Here is a 19,359-nt window from a genome sequence, read left to right as displayed (position 1 = left end):
GTTTCAAATATTAAAAAATAACTAAACCAAGTGAGTTTTTTGTGTGTGTGCCAGTAGTGGGGCTTGAACCCTGGGCCTCCGTTACTCAGGGCCTGGGCACTGTCCCTGAGCCTCTTTGTGCTCCAAGCTAGTGCTCTACTACTGGAGCCACAGTGCCACTGCTAACTTTTTCTGTTTACTGGAGATAAGAATCTCACAGACTTTCTTTTTTTCTTTTTTTTTTTGCCAGTCCTGGGCCTTGAACTCAGGCCTGAGCACTGTCCCTGGCTTCCTTTTGCTCAAGGCTAGCACTCTGCCACTTGAGCCACAGCGCCACTTCTGGCCATTTTCTATATATGTGGTGCTAAGGAATTGAACCTAGGGCTTCATGTATATGAGGCAAGCATGTTTGCCACTAGGCCATATTCCCAGCCCCTCACAGACTTTCTTGCTGGGCTGGCTTCATACCACCTTCATTAGATCTCAGCCTCTTGAGTATCTAGGATTACAGGAGTAAGCCACTGGTACCCGGCTCAGAGCCTCAGTTTCTTACTTAACTTTTTCTGCTCAAAGCTAGTACTTTACCACTTGAGCCAAACCTCCACTTCCAGATTTTTGCTGGTGAATTGGAGATAAAATTCTCTCTAATTTGTCTGCCTGGTCTGGCTTCAAACTGCCATCGTCAGGTCTCAGCATCCTGAGTAGCTAGGATGATAGACATGAGCCATGGTTTCTTGACCCAAGGGAGCTTTTTAATAGTCTCATAGCTAAAAGTTGGTGGGGCTAGAATTTAATCTTTCATTAATTTTAGTACAAATCTCATTGTCTTGGGACTATTTGGCTTAGAATGTGCAGAGTGTACATTTCTGGGCTATTGTCTGCCCCACAATATCCAAAATGTACTTTGAGGCTATCAGGGAATGCTTGTATGGCATGTTGTACAAGTTTGGCATGTATGTTCTGTCTTCCAAGGTTGCTTGGAGTCTCTGCAGAGTCCTTGGTTGAGACTACTTAGTGAAGGCTACAGGATCTTCCTTCAGACCCCAGCAACTCTGATTGAGACCACAGATTGCAAAGGCTTGAACAACCTGGGAAGTGTGGAGTTGTCAGCAAGTGAGCCCCAGAGAGAGATCCAGCCTGAGCATGGCAGCCTCTACAGGGAATTTTCTTCACCCAGAGGGACGTGGCAATGCCTATGAGGTGAGGAGAATATAGAGGTACCACATCAAGAATTCATCTAGACCTTCAGATTCTGAAGGAAAGCTATTGTTTCTTCATTTTATTTTTTAAACATTGCTTTCTTTAGTTTTACTTTTTTTGGGAGACTGCCGGAACTGGAACTCAATGCTCTAGCAACTGCTCTACCATTGATCTACACCACCAGTGCCTAGTCATATTAAGTTTAAAAATGTCAACAAGGGGCTGGGAATATGGCTTAGTGGTAGAGTGCTTGCCTTGTAAGCATGAAGCCCTGGGTTTCATTCCTCAGCACCACATAAACGGAAAAAGCTGGAAGTGGCTCTGTGGCTTAAGTGGCAGAGTGCTAGCCTTGAGCAAAAAGAAGCCAAGGACAGTGCTCAGGCCCTGAGTCTAAGCCTCAGGACTGGCCCCAAAAACAAAAATGTCAACAAATCCAAGCACTGGTGACTCATATCTGTAATCTTAGCAATTTAGGAGGTGGAGATCTGAGGATTATGATTTGGAAGACAGCTATGCTTACCACTATACCACTAACGCTTGCCGAGGATTATGATTTGAAGCCAGTCGGGGAAGGAAAGTTTGTGAGACTCTTATCTCCAACTACCCACCAGAATGCTAGTAGTGGAGCTATGACTCAGGTGGTAGAGTGTCAGCCTTAAGTGAAAAAGCTAATTGATAGCACCCAGGCTATGAGTTCAAGCCTCAGTACTAGAAGGAAATAAAAGACAAGTCAATGTCTTCTTAAAGTTAATCACTTTATCTCAGAATTTAAATGAGGTGTACATATTACATTTTGCTGATAATGTCTTTGTGAAAAGTTCTCAATTTTACTCAACTTGAAGTCCAACAAGTTAGCCTGCCTCAGTGTTTTGGATGCTGACAAAATACATGAAACTCTTGGACTAGAGAAGAAAGACTTTATTACTCATGCCAGTAGTAGTAGTCAGCATCTTAGCATTTTCTTCAGCTACTGAAGTCCTGATTTCTACAGAGTGACAGAATGATGATCAGGTGACAAATGGTAGGTTGCTTAGATGACTTAAATCTTTTTTTTTTTTTGGCCAGTCTTGGGGCTTGGACTCAGGGCCTGAGCACTGTCCCTGGCTTCTTTTTGCTCAAGGCTAGCACTCTGCCACTTGAGCCACAGTGCCACTTCTGGCCATTTTCTGTATATGTGGTGCTGGGGAATTGAACCCAGGGCTTCATGTATATGAGGCAAGCACTCTTGCCACTAGGCCATATCCCCAGTCCCCAGATGACTTAAATCTTTTAAAGATGTTTAGATTTGTATTAGCTTGCATTAGCTGTATAGGGGGATTTCACTGTGACATTTTCGAATAGAAATATAATGTAAGCCGGATGCCAGTCGCTCACCTATGTAATCCTAGCTACTCAGGAGGCTGAGATCTAAGGATTGTGATTTGTAGCCAGCTCAAGGAGGAAAGTCTGTGAAACTCTTATCTCCAATTAACCACTAGAACACCGCAAGTGGTGTTGTGGCTAAAAGTGGTTGAGCACTAGGCTTGAGTGTAAAAGCTCAGGGACAGTGCCCAGGCCCTGAGTTCAAGCCCCATGACTGAAACAAACAAACAAAAAACAACAATATAGTCTAATCAATCTCCCCCTCTCTCCCTTACCTGTCTTCCTGCTTCCCTAATAGACTTTCAAATGGTTTCATTGTTCTGTTTTCATCCATGCTGAAAATCTCTTTTGATCAAATTCATACTCACCCTAACCCCCTATCTACTACCCACCCACTTCCAACAGAGCCTGTGATCTTAGTCTTTTTTTTTTTTTTTTTTGCCAGTCCTGGGCCTTGGACTCAGGGCCTGAGCACTGTCCCTGGCTTCTTTTTGCTCAAGGCTAGCACTCTGCCACTTGAGCCACAGCACCACTTCTGGCCATTTTCTATATATGTGGTGCTGGGGAATTGAACCCAGGGCCTCATGTATATATGAGTCAAGCACTCTTGCCACTACGCCATATTCCCAGCCCCCCGATCTTAGTCTTTTATGTTTAGTGTTTTTTTTTTTTGTTTGCTGGTATTTGGGGTTGAATTCAGAGCCTCACACTTTCACTTTGCTTTTTCCTCAGTGCTGGCACTCCTGTCACTTGAGCCAGGCCTCTAGTCTGGCTTTTTAAATTTGTTGGTTAATTGTAGATGAGAAAGATTTTTCTGCCTCGGCTGACTTAGAATTTTGATCCTTAAATTGCAGCCTCCTGAGTAGCAAGGATTACAGGTGGAAGCCTTGGGCAATAAGCAAACTTATACTTTTCTCTGTGAGGGGATGTGAGCCATTCTAAGGCTATTTGCTATATGAATATCCTTGAATAAATAGCAGAACAAAGGGCAATTTGGAGTAATTAAAAATATCTTTGGTCTCTATTCCAGATTCCTGGTACAGAACATGCAAAATTCTTAGTATTTTAAATAGACTTTGACCCCAGTTCTCACAGAGATTCCAATTATTTGGACTTTCCTGTGTGATGGAAAATCTTCAAATTTTAGCTGGGTGCTGGTGGCCCAAGCCTGTAATTCAAGCTATTCAGGAGGCTACGGTCTGAGGATCACAGTTCAAAGCCAGCCCAGGCAAGAACCCCGTAAGACTCTTATCTCAAATTAACCACTTGAGTGCTGTGGCTCAAGTGGTAGTGCACTAGCCTTGAGCTGAAGAGCTCAGGACAGGGCCCAGGTCCAGAGGTCAAGCCCTACGATCGAGTGACAAAAAAAAAAAAGGAATGAAAATCTTCAAATCTTCACCAGCACCCAATAGGCCATTCATACCAGTCTTATAAAGGCTAGAAGCCTTTCTCTTGAGTTAAGTGATTAGCTCCACTTGGCCTATGATATTCCTCCAAGTGGGGCATAAGGTATTGGCTGTGGTGTGGACGCCTCTTCACAGAGCTAGGAGAACATGGAGAGCCACATTATAGTCTATAATAACGTGAGCCAGTGAGTTTCAACTTATCTGTTGTGCTTCTGGGATAGAAATGCCTAAAGGGAGAATTGTGGCTTTCTGGGGTTCTCCTGAATAGCCTGTTTTAGCCTAGTTTTGGAGTGGTTATTCAAGTTTCCAGAGAGACATGTGGTACATAGATGGGGTGGTAGTTTTCCCTATCTTAAGAGTCTTGCAAAAGAGAAGGCTTATGTGCAGAAGGCAGGTGTAGGCTGGCTGGCTATATAACATGTAGTGTTATGGGAGTCACCGACTGTTTTTGTGTCATAGAAAGTATCATGATGGTTGTAGTTAGCCATGAGGTTGCCCTCTCTGGAGGACCAAGCCTCCATAGAATTGGACACAGCCTATAAGGCTGGCTGAAAAGTGGTGGAGGATGAAATGGTAATATAATAAGAGAAAACTACTGCTATCTATTTATGTTTTAAATTTTTATTTATTTCAGAATCCTCAAATATCTGTACCAAGGGTTCAAAATTAACATGTCCATTTTTGTGTCCTGTGCATGTTTTTTGTATGCCAGTACTGGGGATTGAACTTAAGGGATGGATGCTGTTCTTAAGTTTTTTGGTTGTTTTTTTTTTTTTCCCTCAAGGCTGATGTTCTACCATTTGAACTAGTACACCTCCACTTCTGCTTTTTATCAGAGATTGGAAATAAGAGTCTCCTGGTCCTATTTGCCCAGGCTGGCTTTGAATCACATGTGATCCTGAGATCTCAGACTCCTGTGAAGCTAGGATTATAGGCATGAACCACCAGCACTTGGCATTCCTCTCTTTCTCTCTCTCTTTGTCTCTCTCTGTCTCCGTCTGTCTGTCTCTGTCTCTTATTCTGGAACAACAGTCATTTTACTTTAGTCAACGGAAATTGTTGCCTTTTTTTTTCCTTTGACACAAATAAATCCTCCTCTCTTATATGTAAAATGACTCCTCTCAGTCTCTCTGGGTTGTAGTGGGCTCATTCACATATGTTCATTACTGTTTTAACCACAGAAGTTTCTGTTTCACAGAGAAATCTAGGAACTGTGAATAATTATGAAGTGGCTGTGATACTAATATTTTTACTAGAGCATATTAGAAGATTTTATGAATATTCATCTGATAATCCTTTTTGTTTTTTAAATATAATTTTATTATTATTAAAGTGTTCTCAGAGGTGTTACCATTTCATAAATCAGGTAATGAGTACATTTCATTTTTGGACAATGTCACCATTCCTTTTCTTTCAGTTTTCCCCTCCCATCCCTGCTTACAACACACACACTTAAAAATATAATTTTATTTTTATTAAGGTGTTATACAGAGAGGTTACCATCTGATAATCCTATTTTGTGTATTATTGGGTCATTGAATTTAGGGCCTCATACTTGGTTGGCTGGCTGTCTACCACTTGAGCCAAGCCCTGCTTTTGGCTGGTTATTTTGGAGATGGAGTATCTCAGACTTTTCTGCCTAGCCTGGCCTCAAACTACCATCCTCCAGATTTCAGCCTTTTGAGAAACTAGAATTACAGTGCTCTCTGGAGGTTTTGAGGGGGGAACACAATGCTCTGGCTTATTGTCTTCTTGTTATTAAGTTGTAAGGTTATGGGTTTGTTTTATGTCCATTTGTCCTTTTTTAATGGTGAAGTACTTATGGTATTAAGCTAATGTGAATGTTTAAGAGAAAAGTATTGTATCAGTTTATATTGTGTGTGTTTCTTTCCTCCCTCCCTCCCTCCCTCCCTCCCTCCCTCCCTCCCTCCCTCCCTCCCTCCCTCCCTCCCTCTCCCTCTCTCCCTCCCTTCTTTCCTTCCTTTCTTCTTCTTTTTCTTGTCCAGCTAGCCTGGAATTGTCATCCTCTCAATGTCAGTCTCCTCAGTAGCTAGGATTACAGGCTTGAGCTACCCATGTCCAGCAATGTTTCTCTATTCTTATAGAGGACTGGAAAGGATGTAATATTAATAGGCCTAAGGGCTAGAGATGATTTGTTCAGGTGGGTGCTTAGGTCCTTGACTTTCTTTCTATTCCAAGTAGAGAAAGGCCAACAATACAGGCTAGTGTGGAGATTTGAGGACAGGAGAATTTTTCTTTTTGGTCCAAAACTGGGACTTGAACTCGGTACCTGCTGCTTTGGATCATTGGCTAGCACTCTACCAATTGAGCCATGCCTCCAACTCCAAGAACAGAATTTTTTGCCTGTCCTGGGGCTTGGACTCAGGGCCTGAGCACTGTCCCTGGCTTCTTTTTGCTCAAGGCTAGCACTCTACCATTTGCGCCACAGCACCACTTCCAGCTTTTTCTGTATATATGGTGCTAAGGAATCAAACCCAGGGCTTCATGCATGGTAGGCAAGCATTCTACCACTAGGCCACATTCCCAGCCCCCAGGAGAATTTTTGAAGGCATGTTTAATAGCAAGAGTGCAATACAAAAGGCCCAAATACAATGAAGGAACACATTCCCCTATTAACACCGACACAATGCTCTTTTACCTTGTGCCTGTTGGATAGGATAAGGGTTTAGTTCACTACTGAAAAAAATAATGAAGTGAATCTCATCATAGCCATACAATCTGGTTGTGAAATGAATGTTTATAATACTTCAAACAGTTCAAAACTCAAGTTAGATATTATACCTTATTTGTGCACTCCTCAGTTAAGATTATCTACAGTTTTTGAAACCATTCAACGAACAAACCATTGATTGAAACCACATCGATTTAAGGTTCCTTAAATCGAATTCAGAGTCCAGAGGCTAATTAATTAAATATATGCATTCTTTGTACTGATATCTATTATTTGATTCTCTCATGGCAATTCAAAGTTGGTTCTTACCAAGTGACTCCTTTAAAAGCAAAATTCACCTAAGGTTAGTTGTAACCCAGTAGTTCAATAATAAACCATGAAGTCCACAGTCATATCAGTAAAACTGTTATACAGTGTCCAAGTCATTGCTCAAGAAGAATAGGAAAATTGTAAGAGCCCCAGAGAGTTTAAAGAAATGGGAAGTTGAGAGGGGAATTTTCACAATGAGGTGGAATGGGGGTAGGGAAAGAATTGGGTTGGCACACATGGAGGTTCCAGGTGAGAAAGGTTGTGAAGTTTAGTTTGTAAGAGTAAGAGGAGGATGACCTGGTAGTAGCACAAGATGATGTACTTGTTTTGGCAGTCTGGAATTAAACTCAGGGCCTAGTGCTTCCTAAGCAAATGCCCTACTACTTGAGCCATGCTTCTAGTGCTTTGCTTTTAGTTTGTTTTTGAAGTAGAATCTTACTAACTTTGCCTGAGCAAGCTTCATACCAGAATCCTACCTACTACCTCTGTCTCCAGAGTATTTGGGTCGACAGACATGCATCCTCCCGCCCAGCTGAGAGACCAACCTTTTTTTGTGCCAGTTTTAGACTTGCACCCAGGGGATGGGCACTGTCCCTGAGATTTTGTGCTCATGACTAGAACTCTTAGCACTTGAAATATAGCCCCATCTAGCTTTTTGATGGTTAATTGGAAGTAAGATTCTCATGGACTTTTCCTGTTCAGGCTGGCTTTGAACTCTAATCATCAGATCTCAGCCTCCTGAGTAGCTAGGGTTACAGGCTTGAGCCAGCAGCATCCAGGTGAGACCAACAATTTTTAAAGAACCATGCAGTTTGAGATAGACTGAAGATATTTTCTAGGTTTTCAGCCTTGTGTATAAAAAAGTCCTAACTGAGAGATTTAGAATACTTTACAAATGAATAGTTTCAGAAAACTTCAAGTGTTGCAAATTGACCACTGGAGTTCTAAGTGGTCCTTAGTACAATTATGCCATTTTGGAAGGTAATGAATTGAATTGTTAACATGGTGGAAAAGTATATAATCAGCAAGAGTTTTGTGAAGAGGTTGAAGATTAGATTGAGAGTTACCAATGGGTACTAAGCTTAAACAAAAATCAACCACCAAAAAAAAAAAATACCAAAAGAGCACTCAAAGAATGGACATGTGGCTGAAATAATAGGGCATCTAGCAAGTGTGAGGCCCTGAGTTCAAATCCCAGTACTACCAAAATAAAGAGAAAAACTACAGCCTTAGTAAATTATCAAGGACAGTGTCTAGAGTATAGGAATCAGGAGCAGAACTTGCCACAGATCTTCAATTGACTAGTTGGAGGAGAGACAAGGTGGACTGGATGGACTGAACAAGCCTCATTCCTGGCAGGATGGGGGAAAGATTGGAGTTCAGAAGGTTTTCCAGTCCTATTCAAGTCATAACACCAAACTAATTGGCCAAGTCAAAAAAGGAATAAGAAAGTTGATTTTATTGAGGATATTGTAATGTGAGCACCCCAGATTCAAACAGTAAAATCATGGCTGGAGGGGAGTGTCTGCCTTACACTTTTGTGTGGAGGAGAGACAATTATAGATGAAGAGGCTTGGCATGGTGGCTCATGCCTATGATCCCAGTTACTTGGGAGATGACAATTAGGAAAGTCACCATTGAAGGTGAGTTAGAGCAAAATGTTAGTGAGTCCCCACCTCAACAAAACAAGCCAAGCCTAGTGGTCCATGTCTGTAGTCTAAGCTACATGAGAGACATAGGTAGGAAGATTGAGATCTGAAGCTAGCTTGGGCAAAACTTTAAGAACTGACCTAAAAAATAACCTCCAAGCAAAAAGAATTAGGGGCTTGCCTAGCAAGCCTAAGGCCCTGATTTCAAACTCTAGTACTGCAAAAACAACCACAATCACAACAATAAAGTCATTGGCAAGGAGATTCACATAGGAGGTTCCTTTTTGTAATCGGGGAGAGCATTCATCAGTCAGCCAACCAGGAAATGATTACCTCTGTCTGGCTAGTTTCAGGAAGACAACAATTTGGTTGATCATTCAAGAGACTAAGAACAGAGTTGGGCAGTGTATGTTAGACCTGTCTGAAAGTTCAGCCAAAAGGGGAAGGGGTCTATATTTGGTCCTGTTAGTTAGACAGTGGAGCAATCTGAGAAACTTACTGGATTCATGACAGACAATGGCAAGCCTTAGCTTGCAGATGGCTGGGGGCAGGCTCAATGAGCAATTGCTTTGTGGCACATAGTTCCTCATAAAGGATCACATATGGGAGTTTCTTCTCTTTCTTTTTCCTTTTGGGCCAATGTCTTGCTATTTAGCCTAGGCTGGCTTTGAACTCACTCTGTAGCCTCAGCTGGCCTTGAACTTGTGATCCTCCCATTTCAGCTTTCCTCTCTCCTAAGTGCTGGGACAAACTTTGAATTACTTAACTATTTTCAGGGATCTGGAGAAGTTCAGTGTTTTCAAAGGTCCTCAGTCATGTGTGAAAACTTGAGTCTTGTTCTTGTTACTAGAGCGACCACCAAAAGGCAGCCATACCTACTAGTCCATGTTGCCAGCTACATGACATTCTTCTGCTCCACAGAATGGCTGAGTAGTAGGTAGAGGATGGGGTTGGAGAAGCCTGTTGGATGTGTTGACAAGTGTTTCTGTGTGGGCTACAGCAGGTGGGCCTCCTTGAGATGCCATCAAATAGATGGATGGCTGTTTGAAAGAGATGGACCAGGGCATGCTTGTGAATGCTAGTGTCTCCCTCCTGCACCTTCAGACACTGTTCATTGTGCTTATTCTACTGATGGAAAGCCATTGTAGTCCATTTTATTCATTTATTTATTGGTTGTTAGATATGGCTCTGGATGTTGAGGTGGCACATAAGACTAAGGACATCAATTCAAAAGGAACTTGGGCAGAAGGGGCTGCCATTAGCCAAAAATCTTGCAAGCAAACACTCAGAGCAAGCGGGATGCTTCTTTGTTATCCCTAATCCAGCAGGCCCTCATCATCTGCTCAGATTGGCTGAGTTCAGGTTCAGAGTTTGTAAAAGGATATATCTAATTACCACAATGTAGTTAAAATTTGTTGAAGTAGAAACAGGATGTCTTATCAGGAAAAGGATATAACTAAAATGTAATCAACAAGGGCAAAGTCACCTGGATAAAGCAGGAACTTTTGAGAAAAAAAATGATTCTAAGATGGATAGGAACTCCAGGAAATGAAAATAAGAGGTGTTTTTTCTTTGTTGGTATTTTTGTTTTCTTTTCCTTGTGTCTTTTTTGGTCATTTATCTGTCTTTGGGACAGTAAAGGGTGGCACAGAAATGGAGGGGAAACTTTTGGGCATCTACCGAAAAGACCACAAACAAGAACACACTAAAGCCAATTAGCACAACAATGTTCATCGGAGCACAATTTGTCATAGCTAAAATATGGACCCAACCCAGATGCCCCTCCGTAGACGAATGGATCAGGAAAATGTGGCACATATACACAATGGAATTTTATGCCTCTATCAGAAAGAATGACATTGCCCCATTTGTAAGGAAATGGAAGGACTTGGAAAAAATTATACTAAGTGAAGTGAGCCAGACCCAAAGAAACATGGACTCTATGGTCTCCCTTATTGGGACTAATTAGCACAGGTTTAGGCAAGTCACAGCAGAGGATCACAAGAGCCCAGTAGCTATACCCTTATGATCACATAAGATGATGCTAAGTGAAATGAACTCCATATTATGGAAATGAGTGTTATATCACTCTTGTAATTACTTTCAATATGCCATGTGAAACCGTAGCTTCTTTTGTTGCTGATCCTCTTGTATCCCCTTCCTATGGTTGTCCCTGCGCTATCACCGTATCCCTGGACACTGTATATACTGGTATTAGAACTAGGGAAGTGAAAGGGCATATCAAAATCTAGAGACAAAGGATAAAAAGACAAATGTCTCCAAAAGCAATACTTGCAAAACCATTTGGTGTAAACCAACTGAACAACTCATGGGGGGAGAGAGAAAGGGGGAGGTGGGAGGAGGGAATGAGGGAGGAGGTAACAAACAGTACAAAAAATGTCCCCAAAGCCTAACGTGTGTAACTGTAACCCCTCTGTATATCACTTTGACAATAAATAAGTAATTAAAAAAATGGAGGGGAAATATAAACAAATGCAGCAGTGGTACTCACTAGATAATATGTTGAAAATGAACTGTGCAACTTGTGGGTGGGAACCAGGAGGGAAAAACTGGAAGAGAGCAAGGGGAGGGGTGACATTGTCCAAAAAGAAATATACTTATTACCTGACTTACATATCTGCAGCCCCGATGTATATCACCTTTATAATAACAATAAAGAAGAAAAAATAAACAGAAAAAATGATTGACAGAGGGAAGGCAACCTTTTTTTGATCTCTTTAGTTTTTTTTTTTTCAGAGTTGAAGACTGAATTCAGGGCCTTACAATTGCTAGGCAAGTTCTCTTCCACTTAGCTAAACCCCCAGCCCCTGGAAGCAACCTCCTTTGATAGAAAAGATGGCTTTTCTCGTACACACACACACACACACACACACACACACACACACACACACACACACACGGATGTTCATTAACATGCAGTTATTGAGGCTTAAACTCAGGGCCTAGGTACTGTCCCTTAGTTTTTTTTGCTCAAGGCTGGTGCTGTACCACTTGAGACAGCTCTACTTCTAGAATTTTGCTGGTTAATTGGAGATAGTCTCACAGGGGCCGATAGCATGGCTCAATTGTTAGGGTGCCTGCCTATCAAACACACAGCCAGTTCAAATCTCAATACCACCAAAAATTGAATAAAATTATAGTAATTAAAAAAAGAGTCTCACAGGCTTTCCTGCCTGGGCTGGCTTTGAACCACAATCCTCAGACCTCAGCCTCATGAGCAGCTAGGATTACAGCCGTGTAATTCCCTCCTGGCTATGGTCCATTCTACTAGCTACATATTCACCTTTTCTCAACCATCCCATAGGGTCTCCACACTTTTTATTGGACTGATTAGGGTGCAGAAGGGCTAGGGTATTTCTCAGTTTACAAAGATCTGTTACATTGTACACCTTAGTCCCTGTGGCCACTGTAGGGGCCACAGCAAAGTAAGGTGCTCAACCAAGTATTAATCATCTTTACCATCTAGGCAGTGGCTTCATTGCCAACCAAGAATCCAAGTGGCATTTGATTTAAATTCCTCAGACTTCTTTCTTGCTGCTTTCCCGTCCAGAGGGTTACTTAGTACTATGGGACTGGGATGACTTTTAGGGGAGTGAAAGGAAATTATATGTAGAAGTTTTCAAGAAAATCACAAGCCTTCAAACCCCATTGCTATAATTTAATGATTATCATCAAAGTTGCAGCTGAAGGCAGATGATCACCTTCTGGGATCAGCCATAGTCACAGAGTGATCTGCCAAGGAGCTGTGCATGAGGAGAGGGAGGGTGGGAAGTCCCTTTGAGGCAAAATTTGCCATTTATTTTTATGTATTGCAGTTCTAGGAATGGAACCCAGGGCAACAGAGCTCCTTTCCGTGTGTGTGTGTGTGTGTGTGTGTGTGTGTGTGTGTGTGTGTGTGTGTGCCAGAACCATACCTCCAGTTCCTGTTTTCAGTGGTTAATTGGAGATAAGAGTCTCACAGACGTTTTTCTGCCTGGGCTGGCTTCAAACTGTGATTTCAGCCTCCTTTGTAGCTGGAATAATGTGCATGGGCCACTGGTGCCTGGCAATGTTGCTGGTTTTCTTTTTTATGTAGTAAGCATTTACCTGTCTACTCTGTGATGTTAGTAGCTTACATTTTAGGTAATTTAAGTAGTCAGATCTGAGCAGCGTTCATTCTAAGAATTCCAGCACCCTTCTCTCTCTCTCTGAGTACCTTCATGGATTCTCCACTAATTTTCAGGTGGATAACTGAAAAGCATTCTTGATTTTTCTCAAGCCAATAAGACTGATTTCTTATTGGCATTTTAATCACCTCTATGCCACTAAATGAGCCTGTTGACAAGCAAACATGCCTCTCTTCTGGTAGATGTCTGATCTAGGTTCTTCAGTATCTTTAAGCAGTCCTTTTTTTGTTTTGTTTTGTTTTTTTGCCAGTCCTGGGGCTTGAACTCAGGGCCTGAGCACTGTCCCTGGCTTCTTTTTGCTCAAGGTTAGCACTCTACCACTTGAGCCACAGCGCCACTTCTGGCCATTTTCTATATATGTGGTGCTGAGGAATGGAACCCAGGGCTTCATGTATACGAGGCGAGCACTTTTTACCACTAGGCCATATTCCCAGCCCCCAAATAGTCCTTTCTTTGCAATAAACTCTCTCCCTTTATAACCCAGGCTAGTCTCGGATTTGTGATCCTCCTGCCTCAGCCTCCTCGGTGCTGGGATTATAGTTATGTGCTACTGTGTTTGATTTAGTCACTTTTCTTTTTATATTTTGTTCAGCTTATAGTTCTTATATGATGGTTGATCTGATAAAAGTGATGCAATCACACTGAAACTTGTTTTTGTTAAGTTTTACATAGGTTTGGAGGTGGCATGGGTTAAATTTTGCTTCTTCCTCCAATACTGATATTCATTTCTTCTAGTACTAACTGTTGAGGCAACTTTGCTTTCCTTCATTGAATTACATTGGCATGTTTGTAAAAAAAAAAAAACAACATCAGCAAACCAAGAGTTGTCTATAAAATTGTGATTCTTTCTGGGTTCTGTTCTGTTTAATTAGTGTAACTGTCCTTGTATTAGCAGCAAACTGAATTTCTTTGACTTTTTTTTTGTGCCAGTCCTGAGGCTTGGGACTCAGGGCCTGAAGACTGTCCCTGGCTTCTTTTTTGCTCAAGGTTAGCACTCTACCACTTGAACCACAGCGCCACTTCTGTCTTTTTCTGTTTATGTGGTGCTGAGGAATACAACCCAGGGCTTCATGTGTGCTAGGCAATCACTCTACTGCTAAGCCACATTCCCAACCCCTTTCTTTGGCTTTTGTATAAAGTAGTTTATGTTCTCATACTTTTTCTTGTGTGGGGTATTTTAGGTCTTTTATATAGCCATATCAGCTCTTAAGACCTCCAGTCATTTTACAAACATTGATTGAATAAGTAGGTGAGAAATCAGTAAAGTGATAGGAAATTTGAACAGTGTTCAGTCAACCTGATATATGTTATAGAACTTTACACCCTTCAACAGTCAAATGTGCATTCTGGAAGTGTGGGACATGGTCACAGGAAAATCATTTGTTGGAATCATATAGAGAATATTTTTCTTCCCACTGTGGACTTAAAATTAGAAATGATAAAAAGGCATCAAGAGAAAATGTCACAACAAACAACAGTAGAGAGAGCTGTGTGATGTTAAAAAATATGGGAGCTGGCTACAGTGGCTTGCACCTGTAATCTCAGCTACTCTGGGAGACAGAAATAAGGAGGATCATGGTTTGAAGCCAGTCCAGGCAAAACATCAGTATGATTTGATTTCAACCAATAAAAAAGCTTGGTATGAGCCAGATGCTAGTGGCTCTCACCTACAATCCTAGCTACTCAGGAGGCTGAGATCTAAGCATCCTCATTTGAAGCCAGACTGGGCAGGGGAGTCTGAGAGACTTTTATTTCCAATTAACCAGAAAAAAGCTGGAAGTGAAGGTGTGGCTCAAATGGTAGAACATCAGCCATAGCTTAAAAAGTTAATAGCACCCAGGCCTTAAGTTCAAGCACGAGTACCAACTCACACACCACACACACACACACACACACACACACACACACACACACACACACACACATCTTGGCATGGTTGCATGGTTGCACATGCTTATCATCTAGCTATTTGGGAGGTATACATTGGAGGATCTTGGTCCAGGCTGGCCTCAGGATAAAGTGAGACTCAATTTGAAAATTAGCTAAAGCAATAAAGGTGGGAGGCATGGCTGTAGTGATAGAGCACCAGCCTAGCGAGTGTAAGGCCCTGAGGTTAAACTTCAGTATTGTCAATGAAGCAACCAAAAGAACAGCCAAATAGAATCAAAGTCAAATCTTACTCAGAATTTATCATCATCATCACCATCATCATCATCACTTGGTTGGTACTGGGGTTTTAACTCAGGGTCCTTGTAGTCACTAAGCTTGTTTGCTGGACTCTGTACCACACAAGTCACACCTCCAGCCCAGCATTTTGCTAGTTATTTTGGAGATAACAGTCTCATGAACCTTTCTGCCTATGTTGGCTTTGAACTGAGGCTCTCTGCATCTCAGCCTCTTGAGTAGGTAGGATTATAGGAGTGAGCCACTAGTACCCATATCAAAATTACATTAAAAATGAAAGACTAAATATCATACATAATACATATCTAAAATTCATGGGTAGAAGGGGTATATGTCTTTTTGGGTGCCAGTTCTGATGCCTGAACTCAGGGCTTGGATACTGTTCCTGAGCTTTTATGCTTAAAGCTAGGATTCTACTACTTGAGCTATAGCTCCATTTGTGGCTTTTTTTCTGGTTAATTGGAGATAAAGAGTCTCATGGACTCTCTTCAGATCTCAGCTTCCTGAGTAGCAGGCGTGAGACACTGGTGCCCAGTTGTGATATGTGTGGGAGTGTGTGCGTTTGTGTGTGTGTGTGTGTGTGTGTGTGTGTGTGTGTTCAATAGGCATACATATATAATGATGGCAATCCTTTTTTTTAATTTTTATTATAAAACTGATGTACAGAGAGGTTACAGTTTCATACGTTAGGCATTGGATACATTTCTTGTACTATTTGTTACCTTGTCCCTCATACCCCCCTCCCCCCTCCCCCTGTCCCCCCCTGAGGTGTTCAGTTCACTTACACCAAACAGTTTTGCAAGTATTGCTTTTGTTGTTGTTTCTCCTATTTTACCCTTTGTCTCTCAATTTTGGTATTCCCTTTGAATTTCCTAATTCTAATACCAGTACACACTGTTTCCCATACACTCAGATAAGATTACAGAGATAGTGTAGATACAATCACAAGAAGGTGATACACGAACATCATCAATAGTAGAAACTACATGTAGATACACATGGGATGTTGAAAGTAGTTTCAACTCTGATATGACAATCATTTTCATAAAATGGAGTTCATTTCACTTAGCATCATCTTATGGGATCATAAGGGTATAGCTATTGGGCTCTTGTAATCCTCTGTTGTGACTTGCCTAAACCTGTGCTAATGAGAACCAATAAGGGAGACCATAGAGTCCATGTTTCTTTGGGTCTGGCTCACTTCACTTAGTATAATTTTTTCCAAGTCCTTCCATTTCCTTACAAATGGGGCAATGTCATTCTTTCTGATAGAGGCATAAAATTCCATTGTGTATATGTACCACATTTTCCTGATCCATTCGTCTACGGAGGGGCATCTGGGTTGGTTCCAGATTCTCGCTATGACAAATTGCGCTGCAATGAACATTGTTGTGCTGGTGGCTTTACTTTGATTTTGTTTGTAGTTTTTTGGATAAATACCCAAAAGTGGGGTTGCTGGGTCATAGGGGAGTTCTACATTTAGCCTTCTGAGGAATCTCCATACTGCTTGCAAGAGTGGCTGAACCAGTTTACATTCCCACCAACAATGAAGTAGGGTTCCCTTTTGGCCACATCCCCTCCAACAACTGTTATTGTTAGTTTTCTTGATATATGACATTCTTACTGGGGTGAGATGGAATCTCAATGTTGTTTTGATTTGCATTTCCTTTATGGCCAATGATGTAGAGCACTTTTTCATATGTCTCTTAGCCATTCTCATTTCCTCATCAGAGAAGTCTCTTTGTAGATCTTTAGCCCACTTGATGAGTGGGCATGATGGCAATCCTTAAAGACAAATTCTTGCCTTTCTTTTCTCATCCCAAAGTACTGATCTGTTGCCTTGAACAAAATTGTGTTTTTACAGGTCCCAGTGTCATTTGAGGATGTGACTGTGGACTTCAGCAGGGAGGAGTGGCAGCAATTGGACTCCACTCAAAGATGCCTATACCAGGATGTCATGCTAGAGAACTACAGCCACCTTCTCTCAGTGGGTAAGGACAGCTATCCTGTGGGAACTAGCATGAGCCTATCATAGGCTAAATTGTCTCCAAGAAAACTTCAGCACCATAGAATGTAACTATTTCAAATAGTCTTTACAGAAGTAATCAAACTATAATGAGTAATAGTAATATTACTCACAAACTATAGTGAGTATAGTAATTAAGGGAACCTAATCCAATCTATTGTCCTTGTAAAAAGAGGAAATGTAGACATAGAAACATACACAGGGAGAAGAAAGATAGTGTGTAGACATCTTAGAAGCAGATGACTTTGGACTAGAATGACAATCTGCTACCCATGACATATTGGAACTTATTGGAAGCTAGGTGAGATGTATGGGACATTTCCCTCCTTATTGACTTCAGGGGAGCCTGGACTTATCTCTCACGTGTTGATTTTGGACTTCTGATCTCCAGAACTGTGATATACTAATTGTCTGTTATAAGCTTCCTAATTCATGACACTTTGTTACAGAAGCCCCAGGAACCCCCCCCCCAGAAAAAACCTTCATACTTGGAAACAGATTATTAATGTGACAACTCAAAACTAGCAGTGTTCAGTCAGACATCAGTGACTCTTACCTGCAATTCTTGCTACTCAGAAGGTTGAGATCTGAGCATCCTGATTCAAAACCAGCTCAGGCAGACAAATTTAAAACATTCTTATCTCCAGTTAACTAGAAGAAAGCCAGAAGTGAAGGTGTGGTGGTTCAAGAGGTAGAGCCTTGGGCTTCAGTGAAAAAGTCAGACAAGAGCACAGGGCCCTGAGTTCCAGCTCCAGTACTAGTTAGTACATGTACATGTGTGTATATACACACACACACACACACACACACACACACACCACACAAATATTTAGCAGCTATTTAGCTCTCATAGTAACTGGCCCAGAGTAGCAGATCCAAGTTTTTGCCACCAAAGGTGTCAGAGGCCCAATGATAAAGTATGCCTTCTTTTTGCTTGTGGAATGGGCCAGATACAATGATTTATTCTTAGAAGGGATATCTTGACATATCCTGCACCACTGGATATATACAAATTCCCATATGGTAGAAAGTATTTTTTGTCACATTTTCCTCCTTACCATTGAATTTTGTCAAATTCATTTTCTGTCCTCTGTTAAGCAGATGTCTTACACATAATTCTAGAGTGGTTGCCACTTGCTGCTTAGTAGGTTCTTTTCTGACAGGTATCATGGAAAAGCATTTATTGGATCCATTGTTGTATACTAGGTACCAAGAAATGGGATAATTTTTTCAAGCAACGAAGCTACATCTGGAACAATGTCTGCAGATAGAGTCCCCAGCTGGTTAAGTTCATGATGTTCCTCTGGCATTTTCTGCATAGGTCACATAGGCCAGATGAACTGAGGATGTGATATAAGTTCCCAGCTCTTCCCTTTCAAGTTTCTGATGGGATCACTAGTCTCTGAAATAACTCCAGGAGCATGATAAGGATTTGGCTTTTCTTTTTTCCTTGGTTTTAGTGGCTTGTACTTGGTTTATCCCACCATCAGATCCCTTATGTCACAGGTCAGGTCAGGGAGCCAGTATGGCAATTTTGCCATTGCTGAGACTGCAGATTCCAGTTAATATTCTGGAACTGGTGAAATAACCACAAGACAGGTTCAAGGACCACTTGGTCCCATTGGAGTTGACTTGAGCTAAAACTGCACTCATTGCTTCACTTTTCTTTGTGTGTGAGTTGTGGGGCTTGTATTCCTGGCCCTGAGCTCTTTTGTTCAAGGCTAGCACTCTACCACTTTGAGCTACCTGTACACTTCTGGTTTTCTGGTGGTTAATTGGAGATAAGACTCTTACAGACATTACTGCCCAGACTGGTTTTGAACCACGATTCTCAGATCTCAGCTTCCTGAGTAGCTAGGATTACATGCGTGAGCCTGCAACCAGCTCCTGGCTTCTTTTTTTGTTTTTCTTCTCTTTTTTTGGTTATGGGGCTTGAACTCAGGGTCTAGGCACTATCCTTTAGCTTTTGCTCAAGGCTAATGCTCAACCACATTCAGATAGAGTGCCATTTTCAGTTTTCTGGTAGCTATTTGGAGATAAGAGTTTCATTGGCTTTCCTGCCAGGCTGGCTTCAAATCATCATCCTAAGATCTTAGTCTACTGATTTTTTTTGGATTTTTGGAAGTCCTGGGGCTTGAACTCAGGGCCTGGGCACTGTCCTTGAGCTTCTTTTGCTCAAGGCTAGCACTCTACCACAACACAGTGCCACTTCTGTTTTTCACTGTGTATGAGGTACTGAGAAATTGCATGCTAGGCAAGCACTCTACCACTAAGCCACTTTCCCAGCCTGGTCTATCTCTAGTTGGTTCTCTTTCACATGTGCTCAGTGCTAGTCTCCTTCACCAGTTCTCTTCCATTGGTTCTG

General features: G+C 41.7%; 1 protein-coding gene and 1 long non-coding RNA gene across 2 annotated transcripts in view; one reads left to right on the top strand and one right to left on the bottom strand.

Moving 5' to 3' along the window:
- Positions 1–1,042: 1,042 nt before the first annotated feature.
- Positions 1,043–16,946, bottom strand: LOC125343354. Its single transcript, XR_007209318.1, has 3 exons — positions 16,831–16,946; positions 16,108–16,112; positions 1,043–1,172 (listed from the first exon to the last, which is right to left on the bottom strand). It is a non-coding gene; the product is annotated as an uncharacterized LOC125343354 (long non-coding RNA).
- Positions 1,123–19,359, top strand: part of Znf81 (zinc finger protein 81) — a 34,279-nt gene continuing 16,042 nt past the window's right edge. The window contains exons 1-2 of the mRNA XM_048335691.1: positions 1,123–1,179; positions 16,833–16,959. Of these exons, the coding sequence (XP_048191648.1) occupies positions 1,123–1,179; positions 16,833–16,959 (184 nt within the window). The remainder of the gene's footprint in view (positions 1,180–16,832; positions 16,960–19,359) is intronic.

The sequence above is a fragment of the Perognathus longimembris genome, chromosome 28 (genome assembly GCF_023159225.1).
Source record: "Perognathus longimembris pacificus isolate PPM17 chromosome 28, ASM2315922v1, whole genome shotgun sequence".
Classification (NCBI taxonomy): Eukaryota; Metazoa; Chordata; class Mammalia; order Rodentia; family Heteromyidae; genus Perognathus; species Perognathus longimembris.
Note: the sequence above shows the minus strand (reverse complement) of the source record. Positions and strands in the feature narration are given on the sequence as shown.